Source organism: Poeciliopsis prolifica, unplaced genomic scaffold (assembly GCF_027474105.1).
Source record: "Poeciliopsis prolifica strain line A6 unplaced genomic scaffold, Auburn_PproV2 SCAFFOLD008, whole genome shotgun sequence".
NCBI lineage: Eukaryota > Metazoa > Chordata > Actinopteri > Cyprinodontiformes > Poeciliidae > Poeciliopsis > Poeciliopsis prolifica.
In genome coordinates, this window is record NW_026562383.1 from 4235173 (window position 1) to 4255379 (window position 20207).

The following is a 20207-nucleotide window of genomic DNA, read 5'->3' on the forward strand; positions in this document are numbered from 1 at the left end:
ATGTCTGGATGAAGATGTGTCGAGCATGTTTTGTCGTGAATTGTTTATAAGCGCACTTGTGATCCTAATTGAATGTATCTACAAGCTGAACGCGGTTCCTCTCTGAACAGCTGGTTTTTACTGAAATCCATACCCAAGCCCCCCCTCTTCCCCCAGCACCCCTCCAGAAAAACAGCGGGATTTCCTGCCTGACATGAGCCGTCGTTTTGTGGTTTTTAGCAACCATGTTATTACGCTCGTAAATTTCCAGAATCCCCTGATAAAACATGGATTATTATTTGCTGACACCATTCTTAGTGATGCCGCAAGATCCGCAAGAATCGTGCGGCTCATGCTGAAAGTATGAGGCCACGCTTAAGCAGCTTCGCGCAGACTGACAGAATCACTTTCTAGTAAACCTAATGACTGGGTTTGCTGATATTCTTTGGAGTGGACTCATTTTTCACATCCAGAGGTACTGCTGCAGGACTCTCTCTGCGAGGCAGCACTCTGCAAGAAAAGGCTTTGCAGAGTGTTGCAGCGAGTCGATTGGCTGGCGTGCAGACCAATAGTCTGCAGAGCTGAGTGTTATTTGAACTCTCCTCAGACAGAACAGTAAAACCAGACAACATCATCTGACTTTTCTAAAATTATTCCCTGGTAAGGTTCAGTTTTTATTTGCTCCTGAGACTCCAGAAAAAACAACAACAAAAAGGAGCAGTGGACATAATTTATATATTTTTTCCTTGTCTATAAAGAATGAGGATCTATCGTTTGTGGACGTCTGTGGGAGTCTGTTGATGCACCTGTTGACAGAGGAGAAACCCTGCGTGTTTAAGAATGGACAAATGTGCAGCGATGAAGACTGATGATGCTCAGTTTTGTTTGGACGACTACAGAAGAGTCGGAGACAGGACCGGGCCGAACTGTGAAGACTCACCTCAGACGAGTTTAACAGACGGACAGAGCCCAGACATGCAGCAGGCCGAGAAAATCTCTGCCATGAAGTACAGAAGATGCAGGTAGGAATCTTTTCTTTAAGATTCTTTTTTTGTAATTCTTTAAATTTTGGACTTAAAAGATAACATGAGCTGGTTTATGGAAGCTCCTACCTAAAACAGGAAAGATATATGCATGAAGTATTTGTCTTGTAGCTCCCCCAGATCTCGTCTCGGTGGGGTGAAAGCTCGTCACAAAAGGCAGGTACTCCAGGACATGGCTCGGCCGCTGAAACACTGGCTGTACAAGCACCGGGACAACCCTTACCCAACAAAAACCGAGAAGGTTCTTCTCGCTCTGGGTTCACACATGACACTAGTGCAGGTGAGACCATCTCGTCAAAAGGAATGCTTATGTCATTTTTTTTGTCAGGGCTAGTCATACTGATCGATCAAGCGATGTCTGTGCAAGGTTTCCAACTGGTTTGCAAACGCCCGGCGAAGGCTGAAGAACACGGTGAGGCAGCCAGACCTGAGCTGGGCGCTGAGGATCAAGCTCTACAATAAATACATCCAGGGCAATGCTGAGAGGCTGAGTGTGTGCAGTGACGATACAAACTCGGACGGTGAGGCTTTAGGATTAATGGATCGACATAGTGCAGCCTTTTCGTTTCACTAGTCAAGCGATTTCTAAGAATTAGGTCTGGACCAGTGGCTCTCAAGGGCTGATGTCCTGCAACTTTGACATGAGGCAGTTTCACTGCTTACTTCAAGTGTGCAGGACAAGGGACACATCTAGAAGATTCAGCGCTTGAGGAATGCGGCTCGGAAAGTTTAAATCTGCTGCTATGTCCACTAAATCTCTCTTGTTAAGCAGAATTTGTAGTGATGGTTTTGTTTTCTCCTCTCCAGATGAAGAGTGCGCCCTACAGACGCCAATAGCCCAATCAAACTTTGGCGGCTCGTCTTACCGCCGAAGCCTTCTTGAGAAACAGGCCAGCGTCCTCGCCGGGGCAGACTGCTCCAACGAAGAGGACGGCACGTCTCCTCCGTCCAAGTACAAGAGTAGCTTGCTGAACCGCTACCTGAATGACACCCTGCGACACATGATGGCGGCAAAGGCTGACGCCATTGCCTCTGCTCGCGTTCTTTCCCAATCGTTCAGCTCCAAGGAATGCGATCGAGACGTTGTCTCGCCAGATTCTTCCTCAGAAGCAGAGGCCAACTTCATCTACAGCATGGGTAAGAGATTATTAGCCTGCGGAAAGGTCTGAGCTATTAAGAAACTGTTTCTTCCTGGAGACGTAAACTCTGTTGAAGGTTTAAATTTTATCCAGTTGTGACTTACGTGATGCATCAGTTTGACACTATGAAGCTTACCGGAAATTGTAAGCAATCATCCTCCAACGCGAAGAGAGACGTGGCAAACCAAACGAAGAGCTACTGGCAATCCTAATTCAATATTTGGAAGTGTGTCCAACACAGACTCAACAGCTTTGTTCGCTTCTTCAGCTCCCATTGTTAAAACTACAGACAGACAACGATACTAAAACTTTGCAGAAAAATGTGGTCATCGTTCACAACCGGTAGAAATTTGATTCTGCTGTCAGCAAGATTTGAATCGAGTGGAATAGCGCAGGAAGACAATGTCCAAGGTCATAAGAGATGATTGACCTTGTAGGAGCAGCAAACAGGTTAGGATGTTATATACATCAAGGTTCATGAAGAGAAACAACAAGGGTCCTCCGGCTGAAGAAATAATAAAGACATCTTCCTCGTTAATTAAAGATTAACGATGAATGCAAAGCTCACTGGCAGTTTTACGACCCTGTTTCCTCGCAGTTCCATTTTAAAACACCACAGTGTGCAGTAAAATAAGAACACAGCAAACAGAAACCTCCAACTTGGCTCCCGAGGGCGATCTGACATTAATAAATCTCTGGCGTCCGTCTGTAAGTCAGAAGCTCGGCGAGATTCAATCATAAATGCAACGCCGAAACAGAGGGGGGGGAGTTTGACACATGGTTACCTTCTCAGACATACGGGGAGCACAGCGCACTGGCACGTCTCAAAGCCACTCGCAGAAGTCAGCCAAAGCCTCTGCAAAGATCACTAATAAAGACTCACGCAGATGCTGAAATCCTGCATTTAAGAATTGGAAGGGGCTCTCGCTGGCTGCCACCGAACACCACAAATATCATTTCCATATACTTAGAATGTGCCATTTGTTCCACTTCGACTTCTAGCCTTGGTGGAAATGTCCAGTCCGGCCTCAAGGACAATTACAGCATGTCTGAGACTTTATTTCTCCCAGGGTGAGAAGTGGAAACATCAGCCTGAGTGTAGAAAGGGAACAGTCTGTCGGCAAAAAAACCCCCCCAAAAAACGCTGAAGACAGACAGATTGTAGAGTAAGTGCTGCAGCAGCCACGCAAATGTGAGGCAACACGCTAATATTTACTTGGCTTGTTCTCGCAGTCTGTGAGGATGTAGCTGTGTGCCTTGGCAGTCTGTATCTTCCATGTGTTACTTTCCTGCTTGAAAGCAGTTTTATTTGCGTCGCATTGGAGGAGTTGTGTGTAGCGTTTCTGTAATCACTTCCACTCTCTTGCGCCTCTGTGTAGGTTTCAGTCCAACACTGAGGACGGGGCTGCCTAATTATTCCTGGCAACAAAGAAGTTCCAGCCTCGCAAAGTTACTTAAGGAATGTTTTTTATAGTTTGAGTATAACTTGTGTGTGAAAAAGGGAGCTCGGACAAAGGTTAGCAATTAAACAGGAGAAAAGTTTAACACCCGAACACAAGCTTTCTGCGGTTAGATAGACTCACGAAACGAGTATGTCATGTTCGTTTTAGAGGTTCGCCGTGAGCTGAGAGTGAAAAATGCAGTGGTTTCGTTTATGTTTTTGCTTTGTGAGGAGTTTGCGTCCTTCTCTTAGTGCTTTTCTCGTCCTGCTATCGGTTAATCGGCGCACCTGTTACTCATCCTGTGATTGCTCTTCCGGTTTGCTTTGTTCATAGTCAGACAGAACCCTGCTAACATCATTTCCTGTGTATTGTCCTCTGCTTACCTTTGGTTTTGGGGTGCTGCCTTTTCAGGTGACTTTGTATTGCAGCTACCCTCTCGGACGTCTGCTTCTGGAGTCTGTCTGAAATTTGAATTCATTTGAGCTGCTCCGTTAGGACAGGAAAATACCTGGAACTCTATAGTTTATTGTAGCGTTCATATATTTATTATATATATCTCTAAGATGCCCTAAATTTCAATGGTTCAGTGGTGCATCCAATACAACAAAATACAATGCAATCAACAACAGAAAATCATCCCACAGACACTTAAATAAGATTATCAATTAAAACTAAGACAATCATTAATGTCACTTTTAAACTTTGCTTAATCTCTACTGCTTTTTAGAAATGTTTTGTTCTGAAAGCGAAGCTGTGATTGTGAGAAATTCATTATAATTAACATTCCAGGAAAGGCGGTCTAATGAGTAAAGCTTTAGTTTTTTTAGAATGACAAGCAGAGAGCCAGCTTTTGGATGAAAAATACGGTTAAGCACACAAACGATGCTAAAGCATCCATTAAACAAGGCGAGAATGACGACAAAAACTGGGTTTTACAGTTTTCCTTCTCATGGTTTGATTTACGGATAGGCCTGTCGCGATAAACGATAAATCAATTAATCGTACGATAAATTAAAACTATCGACGTCATTTTAATTATCGCTATATCGTTTCTTCCTGCCGTATTTCTCCTACTGTTGATGACACTGAATGAAAAAAGGCTCAACTCTGGTGCTCTCCACTGACCCTCTCTTCCTTATTTCCTTAGTGTAATGCGCGCTGCACGATCTTATGTCGCCGATTGTCGGCCCATTATCAAAACCTGAGAGACACATTAGCCGACAGAAAGCCTAGTTATAACGGTTCTATCGAACCGTGTTGTGTCCAACAATGGACACAAAATAATAAGTCCAGTTCACTAACTTTGAAACCAGGCATTAATCTATTCCTTACTACAATCTACCTGCAATGCATCTAGCTAGTGTCAGTCTGACTGAATGAAAATCATTATAACCTATTCATGTCACGTTAACAAAGAACAGCTGAAAAGTTACCGGGTTTTCTGGCAGAAATTTCGTTCCAACTCCTCCCCTAGTTGTTTATATTTTCTTTGCACGAACTGTTGAATAAACATTCATGTTGTTTCGATGTCTGCTGGACTTCAGGTTGCACCGTGTCAGCTGTAGATCTATAAACCTATGCTAAATTTTATTTAGGTTTGTTTTTTTGCAGTTCGCCCAGAAGATTTTTTTTCAAGTTTTCCCCAACATTTGCGGTTGATTTTGGGGAGTCCATCCTGAAGACAAAAAATTAGGGGAAGCGATGAAGCTAGCACGCTAGCATCTGCTGTATTTGTTGTGTTTACAGTCTAATTCCTTCCTATATTGTCGAACCGTTTGCACTGAATTTAAATCTGGGAAGTTGTGTAGCTTAAAAAAAGATTATAATAAGATTTTTTTTGGTCAGTGTAACATATTTAGACTCAGGCCTTGCTTCAATATTATAGTGGGTAACTATTTGCACAAAAAGCAAGAACATTTGTGTTTGCCTAGTTATTTTTACAATCCTTCCTCACACACAAAAAAAGTATTCGTTTGGAAAGTCTTTTTTTATATCCAGTTAAATGGTGCTACGTTTTGAAAGGAAAATGGATTTGCTGGTTTAACAGCAGAGTTATGTGGGCGAAGCGACCTGCCAAATCCTCTCCATGAATCCCTCCTTCTCTATTGACTCTGGTTTGGTGTTGGATTTCGGGCTGTCCTGGACTGGAAGATGACTGGAGTTTGAAAAATTGTTTGTTCGTAGCAAACGGAGGCCAGAACAGCACAGAGTGTGTGTGTTTGTGTGTGTGTGCAGACCATTTCATTCTGGCCACCTCCAAACCCTGGAGGTGGCCTCTGATGAACCCCAAATCGGTGGGCGATGACATGTCGGACAGTTTGGCATTGGTTGCAATATCTCATCTCCATATTTGAGCTGAGACGGCCTTCACCGATGACATGCGTTATTTTTTTTCCCCATTAGGGCGTTGCCGCCTCACACCCTCACAATACCTCCACAAAGAGCTGATTGGCATTGGCAGAAAGGCCTTGGCAAGCCTCTCATGGGTGCTGCCAATACACTCAACTCTGCTTATTAACACACAAATGCATTTTCCTTACAAACGTGGCCCCGTTTAAGGGGCAAATAAACAGGCTCGCCAACAGTATAATATTAATTGCCAAGAAGCTTTGATACATCAAAGAAATAAATTGACCAAAGGCTAATTTCATTGCTCTTTGTGCTAAGCTTAGTTAAACTTGTATAGGAATACTGTAGTCAAAGGAGAGTTTCTTTTAAGCTAAAAAAAAAAAAAAAAAAACTGGGCACTTGAGATTTTTATTAGCGATTCAGATACAAGAGACACTATTTCTTCTGCCTGCACAGGTAAAATTCACCGAATTTTGTCTGGAATATTTTTTCTAAACTTAATGAAGAGAATGCTTTGTTCGCGTAAATTGTGGCTGCGCTTGTGAAGCCGTATGATAAACGATAACCACCCATTCATAGGCTGCTACCTTCCTCTAGTAGTCATTAGTGGGTGCACAAGAGATTCTGATAATAATCATTGAAGCAAAAAAAATAAAATAAAATAAAACATCTAATAATAATTGATTGTTTTCAATTAACGCTGTTCAAATTTAAATGTAATAAGAAGCTGATGTGAATTTTGTACATATAATAACTTATAAAAGATGCTTTACATATTTTAGATGTCCTTAGAAATCAGTTTTAATAGCATGTTTGCCATGATCTTCTTTTTATGACTTTATCTTTTCAAGCTGTCAGTTAACTCCTTCACTTAAGCAAAATGCTACGATTACCTTTAACGCCACTGGTAGCATTTGGAACTCTTAGCAACAATTAAGCTATTGGTTGGTTAAATGCTAACCAATAGCATAGCTACATGCTATTGTTGCAATAAATGCTATTGCAACCAGTAGCATTGGGTTAGCTTAAGTGCTACGAGTGCTAATTTTACTTAATTGCTAAATAAGCTTGTAGCACTCAAGCTACAAGCTAATGTTATCTTAAATTCTACAAAAAATTAAAGCTAACAATTATTTATTGGAATGCTACTTACAATAAATGCTAATGCTATATTGAAAGTAGCATTAGCCTTTTTATTAACTTACTGAAGTGAATGCTTTGGTCATGTAAATTGTAGCCACACTTGTGAGACCATTTTAAGCTACTTGTAGCATATTAGCTAACGTGAGCATTTTAGCAAATTTTATAAAAAAGCTAAGAATCCCATACTAAAGGGAGTATGTCTTTTTATTAAAATTCTGGATTATTTTGTGCTTACATTCTTGCTAGAATCCCCTAAACACTAGTCCGCTCATTAAAGCTACAGCTCCTGGTCATTATGGCTCCTCTGTGAAGATAAAACGGAGAACATGACAATCACCAGCACCGCTAATGTGTTTTCAGAGTGCGTGAAGCAGCCACTGAACCTGCAGTGAGCCTGATTTAGGTGGAGTGTGTGGTACAAGTTGTCAGTCTCAAAGGAGGTAAAGGTATTAGGAATGGCTTCCTGGGAATTTTATCATTTATTATTAAGGATTTTTTTTTACAGTGGACACTGACACCAGCTCAGTTTTACCTGTAGGGATCCTGTCAGTGTGACTGGAGCTGTGTTTGTTGGAAATAATTCAGGACAGGGGCCTTGCTGTGTTTTTCTTCACCCCTTTTTTCCTCCTTCTGTTTTTCATTGTTTCAAAGTGGGGATTATGTTGCTGAAAAGATGTATGCTCTCAGTAAAAAACTGAAAAATCCACTTTGCACTAAAAAAGGAGAATGGAGCTCAGACTAAAAAAAAAATGTGCTGGTCACATTCAACCGAATGGAGTTTGTTGAGCTTCCTTTTTCATGTTTATTTAAATTTACTAAGTTTACTTAGTGAACTTAGTAAATTAACTTTGCATAAACTTAATATGGTTACCCGCGACAATCAACAACGTATTTAAGTTGGATCTCGTTACAGGTTTATTTAACGGTTTTAGAGAGTCGGGACTCTGAATGTTGTTCTTCTACAACATTCAGAGATTCCTTTTAAAGTGCATTTTCAGAGTCATGAAGCTAACTGTTTATCCTATTTTCTCACTTTCTGTCTCTCTAGGAATCTACTTTAGTCTATATCTTGATCTACATTTACATCTACATGTCCGTATCTGTCCATTGGAAGTTATATTTAAAGAGACAGACATGGATAAATATTACAGAATCTGCCATAATATTTATCAGATCATCCATTTTATTTGTATTTTGAAAGCCTACTTCTTTATGGTGTGTGTGTGTATATATATATATATATATATATATATATATATATATATATATATATATATATATATAAAACACAGTCAAACATCAGACAGATACATCTTCTTTAATTCTTAATTTGTGTGAGAATTTATGTATTAGAAAAGGTAAATAGCCGTTTGTGGCCGTGGAAGCGGAACAGGTGCGCACAGCGTTTATGTTTCAAATAATGAAATGATGAAACAGGTCTTTGCTCCTTGTGCAGCTTTATGAGCATGAAGCTACGATCTATTGCGCTTCCATTTTCCTATTGATTAAGACGTATCACCCACTGGAAACAAAGCACCGATCGGATTCATTGCTAACTTATAAAATTACGTTGTCACTAATCCCCTTTCGCATAGTGAAACTCACCAGAGGTAAAACTAAGTTTTTTCCCCCTGGCCATAAATATAGCAGAGGTACAGAGCTACTTTCTTGGCAGGGGCACTTTATGGCTTAGGAGGGACATGGTGAGGGATGTTCAGTAGCAAAGCAAAAAAGCATAACACACAAAAGTGATTTACTATCAGCAAGAAGTTACTTTTGGCTCAGGTTTGCGGTATGTTTCAGACTGTTAGCGCCGAAAGGCTTAGTTTCAGCATCTAATTTCTTTTTCTATTGGACTCTGAAGAGAAATCGGTTTTGGCCACTATCTACGTGCTCAAACCTAAAATGAGGCTGTAATCCAAAGCAAAGATGGAAAATATATTCTACAAATATCGCACATGTATGCACAGACCGCAAACAGAAATTGCAGGTTAGAAGCAACGTAACATTGGTTATGGTCTCTCTCTCTCTCTCTCTCTCCTTTTCCTCTCGTCTGTGCTCATAAAAAACGTCTTCGAAGCCCCTTTGGAGAACAACTGATCCTTAGTTATTCAGGAGACACAGCCAAGGCATCCAGCATTGATTTCTGAAATGTTTCCTACCCGTTAGCGCTTGTGCTTGAGCTGAGATAAAGACCTGCAACCCACCAACTTTAGAGACACATGACTGAATATTTGAGAGGAGGGAGGAGAATCACATTCCAACGTTCAACCAAAGCATGAACACATACCGAAAGAATTTGCACCAAACATTGGAGTAATTGCTCGAACGCAAGCAGAAAACTGAACCAGTTTCATGTTTGTGTTTGCTATAAGCATTCGACAGCCTAATGATCTGGTAAGTAGCTTCGTGGCACATTTGCTAAGTTTTCCATGTTTTTATGTTTTTTTGCAGATACAACTGACAGCACTTCGGTTAAAAGTTGCAGGTTAGTACCGTAATTCATATCTCATAACCCTGTTAATGTGACTTTTACTTTTTCCCAAAAAAACAAAAACTCTGCCTCCGCTGTTGAAGACCTTTCAAAATAAATGTCCTCTTTTATTGCAGAAGCATAACCTCACTGTTCATTTTAGCAAAGTTAAAGCTTAACTTTGAGTAGGTCGACTGGTTCAATGTTAAAGGGACAGCATTATCATTAATATCATGTTGTAATGTAATTCCCTTATCAAAAACAGGTTGCTTTCAAAAAAACACTTTTGCAAGTGATTTTTGCAAAGTGTCAATGACTACCATCATGGGTAGTCATTGAGAATGAACCCGCTGGAGACTGCCGGTCCTGGCATTTGTTTTCAGCGTGATTGTATTTCGGACTTCCAGGTTCCCGGCGTACGTGGAGGAGAAAAGAGGCCAACAGAATCACATATTTTCCACTCTGCTCAACAGTGGGCATGAAATAATGTTCCCCATGTTCATCCTCTGTTTCACATCAAACCCACCTGGAGTTTGTTACCATGAAGCTCGAGCTCGGACTCATCTGACTGAACCGGATTGTTGAAGTCCCGGTACAGCTGAGCAAAGTCCGCATGACTGTGTTTGTGTTGGAAGCAAATTTTACTCAAATTCCGTTCAAGCATGCTTTACTTATCGCAAAGGAAATTGGATACGGTCAAACCTCACCGAGAGCTGCTGCGGGAAAGACGGCTCTCCTGCAACAGTCAGTTTTGCAGCACATCTGAAGGTGCCTCTGATTGAAGACCGTCGCATGTTGTCTCAACTTTCATAAGATGCTAACATCTTCATCTGTAGTTCGCATGGACGACACCATCAGTTGTTGGCAAGCACTGCTAATCCAGCTGGTTTGCTTTTGCCGCTCCAGTTTAAGTCTGACTGGCCATGTGGTTAGAAAGGCGGGCTGTAATAATAATAATATTAATAATAATAGTGAATATCATCTTTTTTCTCTATTCTCTTTGGACCTGCTTTTCATCCACGAAGCCTTTTTGTTCCAACTCCTCTGGGATTTTGGTTTGTAGTTCAGGTTTTATTAGAGCTTTCGAGAAGCTGACCAGCTGCTCCTGGATGTAAAAAAAAATATATATATTTTCTTTTCTTTTTTTTTTTTTACCACTGCTACATCATAACAAACTGTCCAAAAGTACAAAAAGTAAGAGGAATAATCCCCTCGGCTGCACAGCATCCAAAACCAGACAGGATAACAGGCCGAACATGCAACCGAAATAACGATGAGCTAAAAGGCTACAAAATGTGACTCCATCATGAGCGGCGCGTAGAAAGACTAGTGGTTGTTATCGAGACTTGCTGTGTCGTCATTTTAAAAAAAACATTTATTTCGCCGTAGTTTTGTGGCGGTAGGCTTTGGAAATGTTTTATTACCTCCTCCATCATGTTGCTCGCCACATGTGATGGCAAGATAAGTATGGCTCTTCGTTCAATCTGGTGGTCAGTTGGTTAAAAAAAAAAAACAAGAAGAAGAAGAAGAAGAACATCATATTTATAGTCCAGGAGAACGGAAAGTTGTGGATTACGGATTACAAAAACATAACATCTCACCAAGGATTTCTGGTCTAGTTCTGAGTGCAGGGACCTCAGTACAAATGAGACAAAGCCAAATCACAAACAACTTTCCAGGAAGAGACACAATCTTGTTTTCAAGTCGATAATACCTTAATATTGACGAAGAAGAACTACTGGCAGATTATTTTACTTATAATATAGATTTTTAAATAGATTTCAAGCTTTTATTTGTTTGTACAGCTGTCAATGACCATCATCATTTATAAGAGTTGCTTAGCCTTGAATGTGATTTTTGAAAAAAAAAAAAATATATATATATGTAAATATATTTATATTTTTTATATGTATTTATACTTTTGTGGAAAAAGTCATTATATTGTGACAGAATTGTATGAGACAGATAATCTGTGAAAATGTTTTTAACTCCTCTTCCTGCTCTCAGTGCAAACCAGAGACACCCAATCAGAGCCAGGGGGGCGGGTCTTAACGGTGTCAATCACTTTCCGTCTGACGCTGCTCATCGCTCTTCCCTCTCCTCCACTTGCTCTCTGCGTTGCTACAGCTTTTCTCCGTCAGCACATCCTGTTGTGAATGCAACCGCCGGTTAGCGTTAAGCTGTTTCTCTGTCATTAGCGCATTTAGCCGCGCATTTAGCAGCACATACACGCGATGGATCGAGGCCCTGATTGGTTGACTTTGGTCGTTGCATTTCTCCAGACGGCAATAGCAGCTCAGAGTTGGTGGAAGAGCTGAATCTCTTTACAGACTATCTGCCTCATATACGGTCATGACATGGTGACAGATTTAACAAATATGTAGCAACATACTATTTATAAAAGCTACATACTGCAGCTTTAACTGTGTGGTTTTATTTTGCTTGTTCTGCGTTTATTTGCTATGTTTTCTTATTGCTGTGTTTTTCATGTTCTTTATGAACCTGTAAACCATTTTTAGTCTCCCATACTGTGGTTGTGTGAAGTGCTGTATGAATTATTGACTGATGAAATATATTTCTATCTTTATGAGTGAAATCTGCCAGTGGAACAGCTTTTTTTTTTTTTTTTTTTACTTTAATGTTGAAACATGCTCTCCAAATCTTTTTGAAAAGTTCCTTGTAAGTTGGTTTTTGTCTTTAAATGTACTTTAGATAGTTGCGCTAGAAACTAGACCAAAAATACTTGGTAAGATTTTGCATTTTTTTCAGTGTGGAAGTTCCTAGAAACACACAAAATTGAAACAGCAACATAAAAAAGTGAAGAAGAAAAAAAAAAAAGCTCTGGCTACCGCTGAATAAAAGTGCTCAGATTAAAAATATCATTTTCCTCAATGTTGCTGCTGCAATAAAGTTTATATATATATTTTTTTATGGCGAGTGGCGTGAATAAAGCACAGCCTCACCTGGCAGCTCTAACTCATCTGGATCTCACTGGCTTGTTGTTCGCAGGGCCCAGCTGCAGAGCCGAAACCCACCGAGAAAGGACGGCCAGGGCTGGAGGGAGATCCACGCCGCCGTGGCCCTCACCAGCCTGGCCCAGGGCAAGAGCTGCAAGGCGGCTCCGAGCGCCGACCCGGCGCCCGGCGCCGCCAGGCTGTGTGTGGCGGGAGCCGTGTCGGCCCTGAAGCAGAGCGCGGGGACGGCCCTCACCAGCCGCATCATCCAGAAGTCGTCTCATATCTCCGAGGTCCAGACTGTCAAAGCCCCCCTGGCGAACACCGGGTAGGCACTGAACGCCGTGTTCCACTCGCCGCCAGCCAAAGTGCCTGGTGGTGTACACAGTGTACAGGCCTAACGTTTTACACCTTTAACACCTTTCTAATTATGTTATATACTGTAACATCTAATTAGTACCCCGAAGAGTGAATCCAAATAATGTCTGCTTGCTTTGCTACGCCCTACATGACCTTCGTTTTCCATAACTTATAAGAACTGTCGAGACACCGGAGAATCCTCCCATGATGAAGTTTTACAGCAGCCGTTTGAATAAAGCCAATGTGAAAGCGTCTGGCCTGCCTTTTTTTTTTTTTTTTTCTGCTTTAAATCGTTACTTTGCAGGGGCTGAGACAACCTAATTATGTTCCACGGAGCTGTTCTTAGTGGTGGGTTTCATGTGCTTTATGGTCTTTCATTTAGAAAATGCACTGTGGAGAAAAAAAAAAAAGAGAGATGGCAAACCGAGAGGAGTCCGAACACGGCTCCTGGAGGCACAGAGGTCAGACAGAATCAACTGGGATGAAAAAAACGTTGGCAGACATCCGGCTGCTGATCACGTGACTCGTGTGACAGGAAAAAAAAAAAAGTGTTTTCATTGCAGTTTTGCCAAATCCTTGCTCGTAATGAGAGACAAGAATTGAGACTTCTGTAATTTAGATATTTCTCACTGAAATTTCTCATTTTATGCTTCCTTTTTGATATTTTCCCATGTTTTCCTTTTTCATTTCAGTGTTTTAAATGTGCACTACTGTTTAATATCAACTGTGTACACATTTCATTGGACTTTGACTCAAATTTGTAACTTGCAAAAACCAGATGATTTATGGATGGACTGATAGATTAATGAACGACGGACAGATAAAGTGATGTTCCGAAAGTGGGACTGATTGGTTTGTGGACGGATGGACAGACAAATTGACAGACTGGAACGTTATTGTGTTATGGAAAAACTGACAGACAGACGGAAAGATCAACAAACAGATGCATGGTTTAAAGTCTCTCTTGTCTAATAATTTTCAGATAAAGTAATGAAGTTCTGGATTAATGAATAGATGTCACTTTCAGACAGTGGGATAAAGAAAAGAGTCTGGAATCACATTTTTCCAAACTCAGTTTTATCTATTCCTATCCCAACTTGGAAAATACTGCCAGACTGCACTGGAAACATAAAACCATGTTACTTTTCCACTGCTGCAAGTATTTCTGAATTAGTTTTTTTTTTTTTATCATTTATCTTGGATTTTCAGCATGTGCTGCTTTTGCTCTGCAGACTTTTTCTCTCTTTTTTGGAGGAGGGCGTTGGGATGAATTATTATTATTTATTTTTTTCCAACAAATATTTTCATTCTTACATCCAGTCATCAACAGCGCACCGCGCCAGCTACCAAACAGCAAACAATCATTGGAGCCGAGAGATCAAATCTGCAGGTTTCTATTTATTTACGTTCAAAACAAATCAAATGCTACTCGACTGCAGCTCTTGGTGTTAAGGCAGGTCTCAGATCGACGTGTGACAACAAGACTGAAAAACACAACCAAGAAACAAACAAAAAAAAGATTAAATTCATTTCTTCTCCCAGGTAACAGCAACTAGGACTAGTAAAGTATTAATAATTAAAGCTGGAATTCAAATACATGAAGGAGACGGAAGAGTTCTTGGGAATGTTCTGAGTCTATGGTTGACAAATGATAACTGCAAAGAAATCACCGCAAAACTAAAACTCACCAGAGATTAAGTTGGACTACAGAGGCTGATAATGCCGAGAAAACAGCATTCAAACAATAAGTGGGGAATACTTTGCAGCAAGAAGTAACGATGTGGACACAAGAGTTTAAAGACGGGCAAAAAAAAAAAAAAGGCAGTAACTGGGCTCCACGGTTCAGAGAATTCAGTGCTGAGGTGTGATAAAGTCGGGAATCTGAAGGGAGTCGGACATAACCTGGGAGATTTCATTTTTTAAACTGTTTAGGATTAGATATTCAGGATGAAACCTGAAGCGCCACCTAAAATCTGATTATGTTACAGGCACAATTCTGGTAAAGTAATGCCGAACTGAACAGCTGCTGCTAATGATGGAGAGCCGCCCCAGACGCGCGCTGCTGCGACGCCCTGGGCACGTCTCGTTTTATCTGAAGACACCGCTGGCCGAAAGCCGACTGACGCGCTCGCTAACGAAACATGATAAGAGTCGAATGAGTGATGACGTTTGAACAGTAATTGTGCAAAACTGCAGGGTTCCCTCAGATGGCAGAGCTCTCAACAGTTGACTTCCTTTTCTTCTTCCGCCTCTGTAGTTCCGTTTCTCTGGTCCTTAGTGTTTCTCCGTCAGGTCGCCGTTTCTGTGGGTTTCAGGGTATGGAGCAGTATCCGCCGCACGCCCGTCCCCCGCCCTGCTCCTGCCGCCCCAGCTGGACCTTCTGATCCTGGCCGTCGCTCTCCCAGAGCCCCGGAGTCTGGAGGATCTTCTCCACTAGCTCCTCGAAGGCGCACTGGACGCCATCTTTGGTCTTAGCACTGGCCTCTGGACAAAGACGGGATTAAATGTGATCCGGGAGGTAAAAGTGCAGCAGAAGCCAAACACAGAGTAACAACGACACAAACGTCACTTCGGGTCTAAAAATTGTGACGCTTCTCATCGGCGAGGATTTATTTTATCGGAATAAATTTCTTATCATCTCAAGAATCTTGATTTATTTTTGCTACGATAAATTCCAATTAATGGTGTTAAGAAAAACTGAACCACCCTCCACTATTTTCTCCATGTTCAATGAGAATATTCATAAATTTGAAACAAATGACTGACAGTTCTGCTTATCGGACCGACACTGATCTGTCAAAAACACCCGATACTGATGTTGACGCCAATATGTCGTGAATCCCTAGTTCCTGTCAAATTCTTCACATCAGAACTAAGAAATCGGTATTAGCCAGGAGAAATCGGTCCATTTCTATTTCCAGCCAACAACAGGAAGGATTTTTCTGAATTTGCAAATGTTTTGTGACGGTTCTGCGGCTTCTAACTAACATGAAGACTTAATTGTTTAGATATTTCACTTTTCAATTTCTTCTTCTTCTTCAAAAAGAAAAATCTGGATCAGCAAGTCATAACTCAAAGAAAACGTATAATGTCCAGGAAAACCTTGAAATAGTGCATCTCTAAATAGAAAATAGCAATTAGAATAAAGAGATCAGATCCATCATATCTTGTGATTTTGCCTTTAAAATTCTTCATTCAGTTTTTCTAGAACAAATTCCAGATAAGTTGATGAAAAGGTGGAAGTCAGGACCAGACGCTGACATGGATTTGGTCACTTCGAGCAGCTCAATTTTAATAATAGCGCCATTTTACTTATTTATTTTTTCCCTGGTTGTCTGCGGCGCTCCATTTCTTGTCGTGAGCAAAGCACCGTGAAAAGCAGGCCAGCTAATCCGCGCTGTGCGCACGACTTCCTCTGTGACATTTAATGACAGCTGTAACTTTTAAATACAATTTGAAGAGTTTTATTGGCGCCGGCTGGAACTTTACGGCTCTCTCGCTGTAAACGAACATGACCGACAACATCTGATTCCGCACTCAGGCCAGTGCTTACCAATAAAAAGCATCGAGTGTTTCCTGGCAAATTTCAGTCCTTCATTTCTGTCCACTTCACGGTCATCCTGAAACCACATCAGATGTTTAAGGATCGTAAAAGAACTACTCCAGACCAACAGCAGCAGAGCGGCACAAAATGCATTAAACAGATATTTCACTGCTTATTTTATTTTGTTTTGACCAAAGAACAATCATGCAAGTCGTCCGACATTCATGAAAACAGTCAGATTAAAACTTAAAACGTCTGTTTCTAGCATTGGGGTCAGTCCCCCGCTGTGCGTGCGAGAACTACCAGGAAGCGACTCACCTTGTCGATTTTGTTGCCGACCAGCATTTTGACGATGTCGTTGCGTGTCGAGTACGTTTCCAGTTCGTTCAACCAGTTTTCGAGCTTCGTGAAAGAGTCGCGCCGTGTGACGTCGTACACTGACAAAGAGAAAACACGACAACAACAGCGCGCCGTGATGAGAGAGGCCCGACACGTCAGCAGCGTCGTCGATTGGATTTGAACTGAAGCACAGAAGCAGGCTAAGAAAGTTTGGCACAGATCGATAAATGTCTATAAATATCGACCCAAATGTTCGCATCGGTGCATCTGCAGCTGTGTTGTGCAAAAACGCTTGAGCTCCGACTTCACTAATGCAACTTAAAAACCTTTTATCTCAAGCAATTTTCTTCAGTTTTTGTTGAGCTGTATTGTACATTTCAAAATACGTTAAATCAGAATTTTATGAGCTGAACAAAAAGTCTAACGTCAGGTTTTCTATGTGTTTTTTTTGTTTTGTATAGCCTAAATCCAGTCATCCTGCGAAGGCAAAAGAGGTTTGTTATTAGGGAACAACAGTGAATAAACAGCATCATGAAGACAGAGGAACACAGTTGTGGAGAAGTTTAAAGAAGGGTTATTATTTATTTTGAAAAAATAAATAATAATAATAATTTTCTTCCAAGTAAATCTGGAACAAATTTCTCTTTACTATAAAACCCAAACATTGAAATAAATTGGTGGTTCTTTAAGAAAAAAAAAGAAAAGAGAAAAGCTTTCTATAAGAAAATCAAATCATTTTTTGTTCAAAAGATCATATGAGATGAGTTTTATTTAGCTGTACAGGCTAAATAAATAAATGGCTTCAAGGTTCAAGCAGCCTTAAGACTAAACGGAAGTCGTCGCATGTTAAAGTTAAAGCAAAAATATGATAACCAAAACACGAGGTAAACAAGTGCAGGTGAGGTGGATGGAAAAAGAAAAAAAAAAGACAGCGAGAAGGCAGTTTGACTTGAAAAGTATCGGCTGTTTACCGAGTATGACTCCCTGCGCGCCGCGGTAGTAGCTGGGCGTCAGCGTGCGAAACCTCTCCTGTCCAGCCGTGTCCTGAAGAAGAAAACACACCGGACTTTAAAGTGACATTTTCCACCACTTAGCACAATGCATCTCAAAGATAATGTCCCCATTTACTGCCGGACGACTCAGAAATGACCCTTTAATGAACTGATCATTGCTTTAATAATCTTTATAAGTCCACAAAGGGATGCCTTTGTGGTCCTTGGGACATCTTGACCTGTCGTGGGGGAAGGACGGGGATCTCAGCAAACATTTCACCTTGTGAATAAGCTTTAGCTTCTAAAATTCATTGCTAAAAGGCGCTTCAACTCTTACTGTGACCTCAGAGCTGCAGCTCAACAGTATTTACTGCTGCGCAATGTCGCCATCGTGTGGAGGAAACGTCCAACTTCACCATGTTTGTGAATGTGGGTGAGGATGGAGGTCGTGAAGAAGACTCACCCAAATGGCGAGCTTCGCTTTGTTCCCTTCAATCGCAAGGGTCTTGACTTTGAAGTCCACACCTTAAGAAACACGACAAACAAACGAGAAAGTGGATTCAACTGAAATACCGCCGACACGAAACAGTTTCTGTATTCTGCATCGGCAGATGTGAGTGTGTTTGTGACTGTGGAACCTATTGTGGCCGACTGCTCTGGGTCAAAAGTGTCTTCTGTGAACCTGAGCAGGAGGCTGCGGGGGGAAACGAGGACACACAGGACATGAACAGGATGTTCAGCAGGACACTGTGGGGAAAACTCATTGAGCTAGCTTTCTGCCAGGAACAACAACAACACATTTCTGATACCGAACGAGCAGCGTCTTCCCTTCAGAGCGAAAACTAGACTTTCACACCTATCAAAGCCAACAAGTACTACTTTTATTTTGTTGAGCAACTTTCGCCTTGTGTTAAACAAGTAGCAAACTTCAAAAAGCGACGTTAGCACGAAGCGGCAGCTGCTGAGCGGAGAATAACAAACTTACGTAACGTCAACGTCAACAAGCGGCTAGCAGCGGCTAGCATGCACAAACCTGGACTTCCCCACCCCGCTCTCTCCGATTATCAGCAGCTTCAGGGTGGTCAGCACGTCCTCGTCCATGTTGGCCGTCAGCGGGCGTCCAGGGTCAGACGCTTGGAGCGACGAGATGCTGGCGGCTCTCGGCGACGATGACAGCTGGCCGCGCGACTTCCGCCTAATCTGCTGCGACGCGCGTGACGTCACCGAAGTTCACGAGGACTCAGCAAAAAAAATTAAAAAATAAAAATAATTCACTTCTTTAATACCGACAGCCTCTTCGTATCCGCAAAAATAATATGTAAAACGATTTCACTTTTTTTGCTGTTTCATGAATCCAATAAAAATTTTTTGTTCCGTTATAATTATTCTGGTTGGGGTCAGGGGTCAAAATCAGTCATGAAACTCAACAGGCCCAAAATGCTCGCGGATCAAACAGTCCGGAGCTAAGCCGTTTATAAAGATACAGAGTCTGAACCTGACAGTAATGATCAGGTTTATTCTCTTCCACACTAAATACTGTTTGGTTTGTCGACTCGATGTTTAGCTCACTAACTGAACATTGAGTTTGCAAATTAAATGTTTATTTGAGAACAGTGACATTCAGAAAATACATGAATTGATGGGGATGCAAAGTCAAAACCTCCATTGACCAAAAGATGTCAAAAAAAAAAAATGCTGCCAAAGGCATTTCATGTTTAAACTTCACTGGAAAAATAATCTCTGGACCAAATGAGGTCAAAGTGAAACTTTAGTTTTGGTTTCATTGAGTGTTCACTTTTTTTGTTTTTTGGTCATTTCTGTCAAATATGCTCAGATCGATTTGATTATCGTTTAGTATTCTGAAGTTGACTGTGGCGGATGTGGTGCTTTCATCATTTTTGTTCTGCTCCTGAAACAGCAAACATAAGGATTATTTCACTGAACAGAAAAAAAAATGCTACAGTTTTACAAGAAATCGGCCACTTCTCGCTTTTTTTTGTACTTTTTTTTTTAAAGCTTTTATTTGGAGTTTGTTTATTTCTGCAGCACATGATCAGTCTTCATCACACTACTGCAGTGGGGAGTCTTTCAGAGAGTACAGAGCATAAAAGCATTCCTATACATTTATATACAGGTTTCCCACCACCGAGTCGTATATACATGCCAAGCAAAGCTAAGAGACCAAGAAACAGAACGTGTGAAACCAAAGCCAACGTCAAGAAAATATTGCTAACTCTGTTGATTATGGTATAGATTTAAATAATGGACTGCTCTAAACTTGGCGTATGCTCTCAGTTGCCTCAGATATGAACCACAATACAATAAAAATGTCCAAACATTTCCAGAGTCTAGGATGTTGCTTCCAGGTTCAGTTTGAGCCAGCCCGAGTCACTCCTCCGTACTGACGAAGCCTCAGCTTCCAAAGAGAAAAATGAAACACATATCTGCAG

At 41.2% G+C, this 20207-nt stretch overlaps 2 protein-coding genes across 2 annotated transcripts; one reads left to right on the plus strand and one right to left on the minus strand.

Annotated features, from left to right (window-relative positions):
• Positions 1-578: 578 nt before the first annotated feature.
• LOC129362164 (homeobox protein Mohawk-like) lies at positions 579-13186 on the plus strand. Its single transcript, XM_055033552.1, has 6 exons — positions 579-1001; positions 1134-1302; positions 1390-1543; positions 1830-2159; positions 9550-9583; positions 12578-13186. The coding sequence occupies exons 1-6, from the start codon at positions 820-822 to the stop codon at positions 12852-12854; spliced, it is 1146 nt and encodes a 381-aa protein (XP_054889527.1). The 5' UTR covers positions 579-819; the 3' UTR covers positions 12855-13186.
• Positions 13187-14260: 1074 nt separating this feature from the next.
• Positions 14261-18981, minus strand: LOC129362165 (ras-related protein Rab-18-like). Its single transcript, XM_055033553.1, has 7 exons — positions 18791-18981; positions 18396-18451; positions 18221-18282; positions 17737-17809; positions 16745-16863; positions 16436-16502; positions 14261-15366 (listed from the first exon to the last, which is right to left on the minus strand). The coding sequence occupies exons 1-7, from the start codon at positions 18856-18858 to the stop codon at positions 15194-15196; spliced, it is 618 nt and encodes a 205-aa protein (XP_054889528.1). The 5' UTR covers positions 18859-18981; the 3' UTR covers positions 14261-15193.
• Between the last annotated feature and the right edge of the window lie 1226 nt (positions 18982-20207).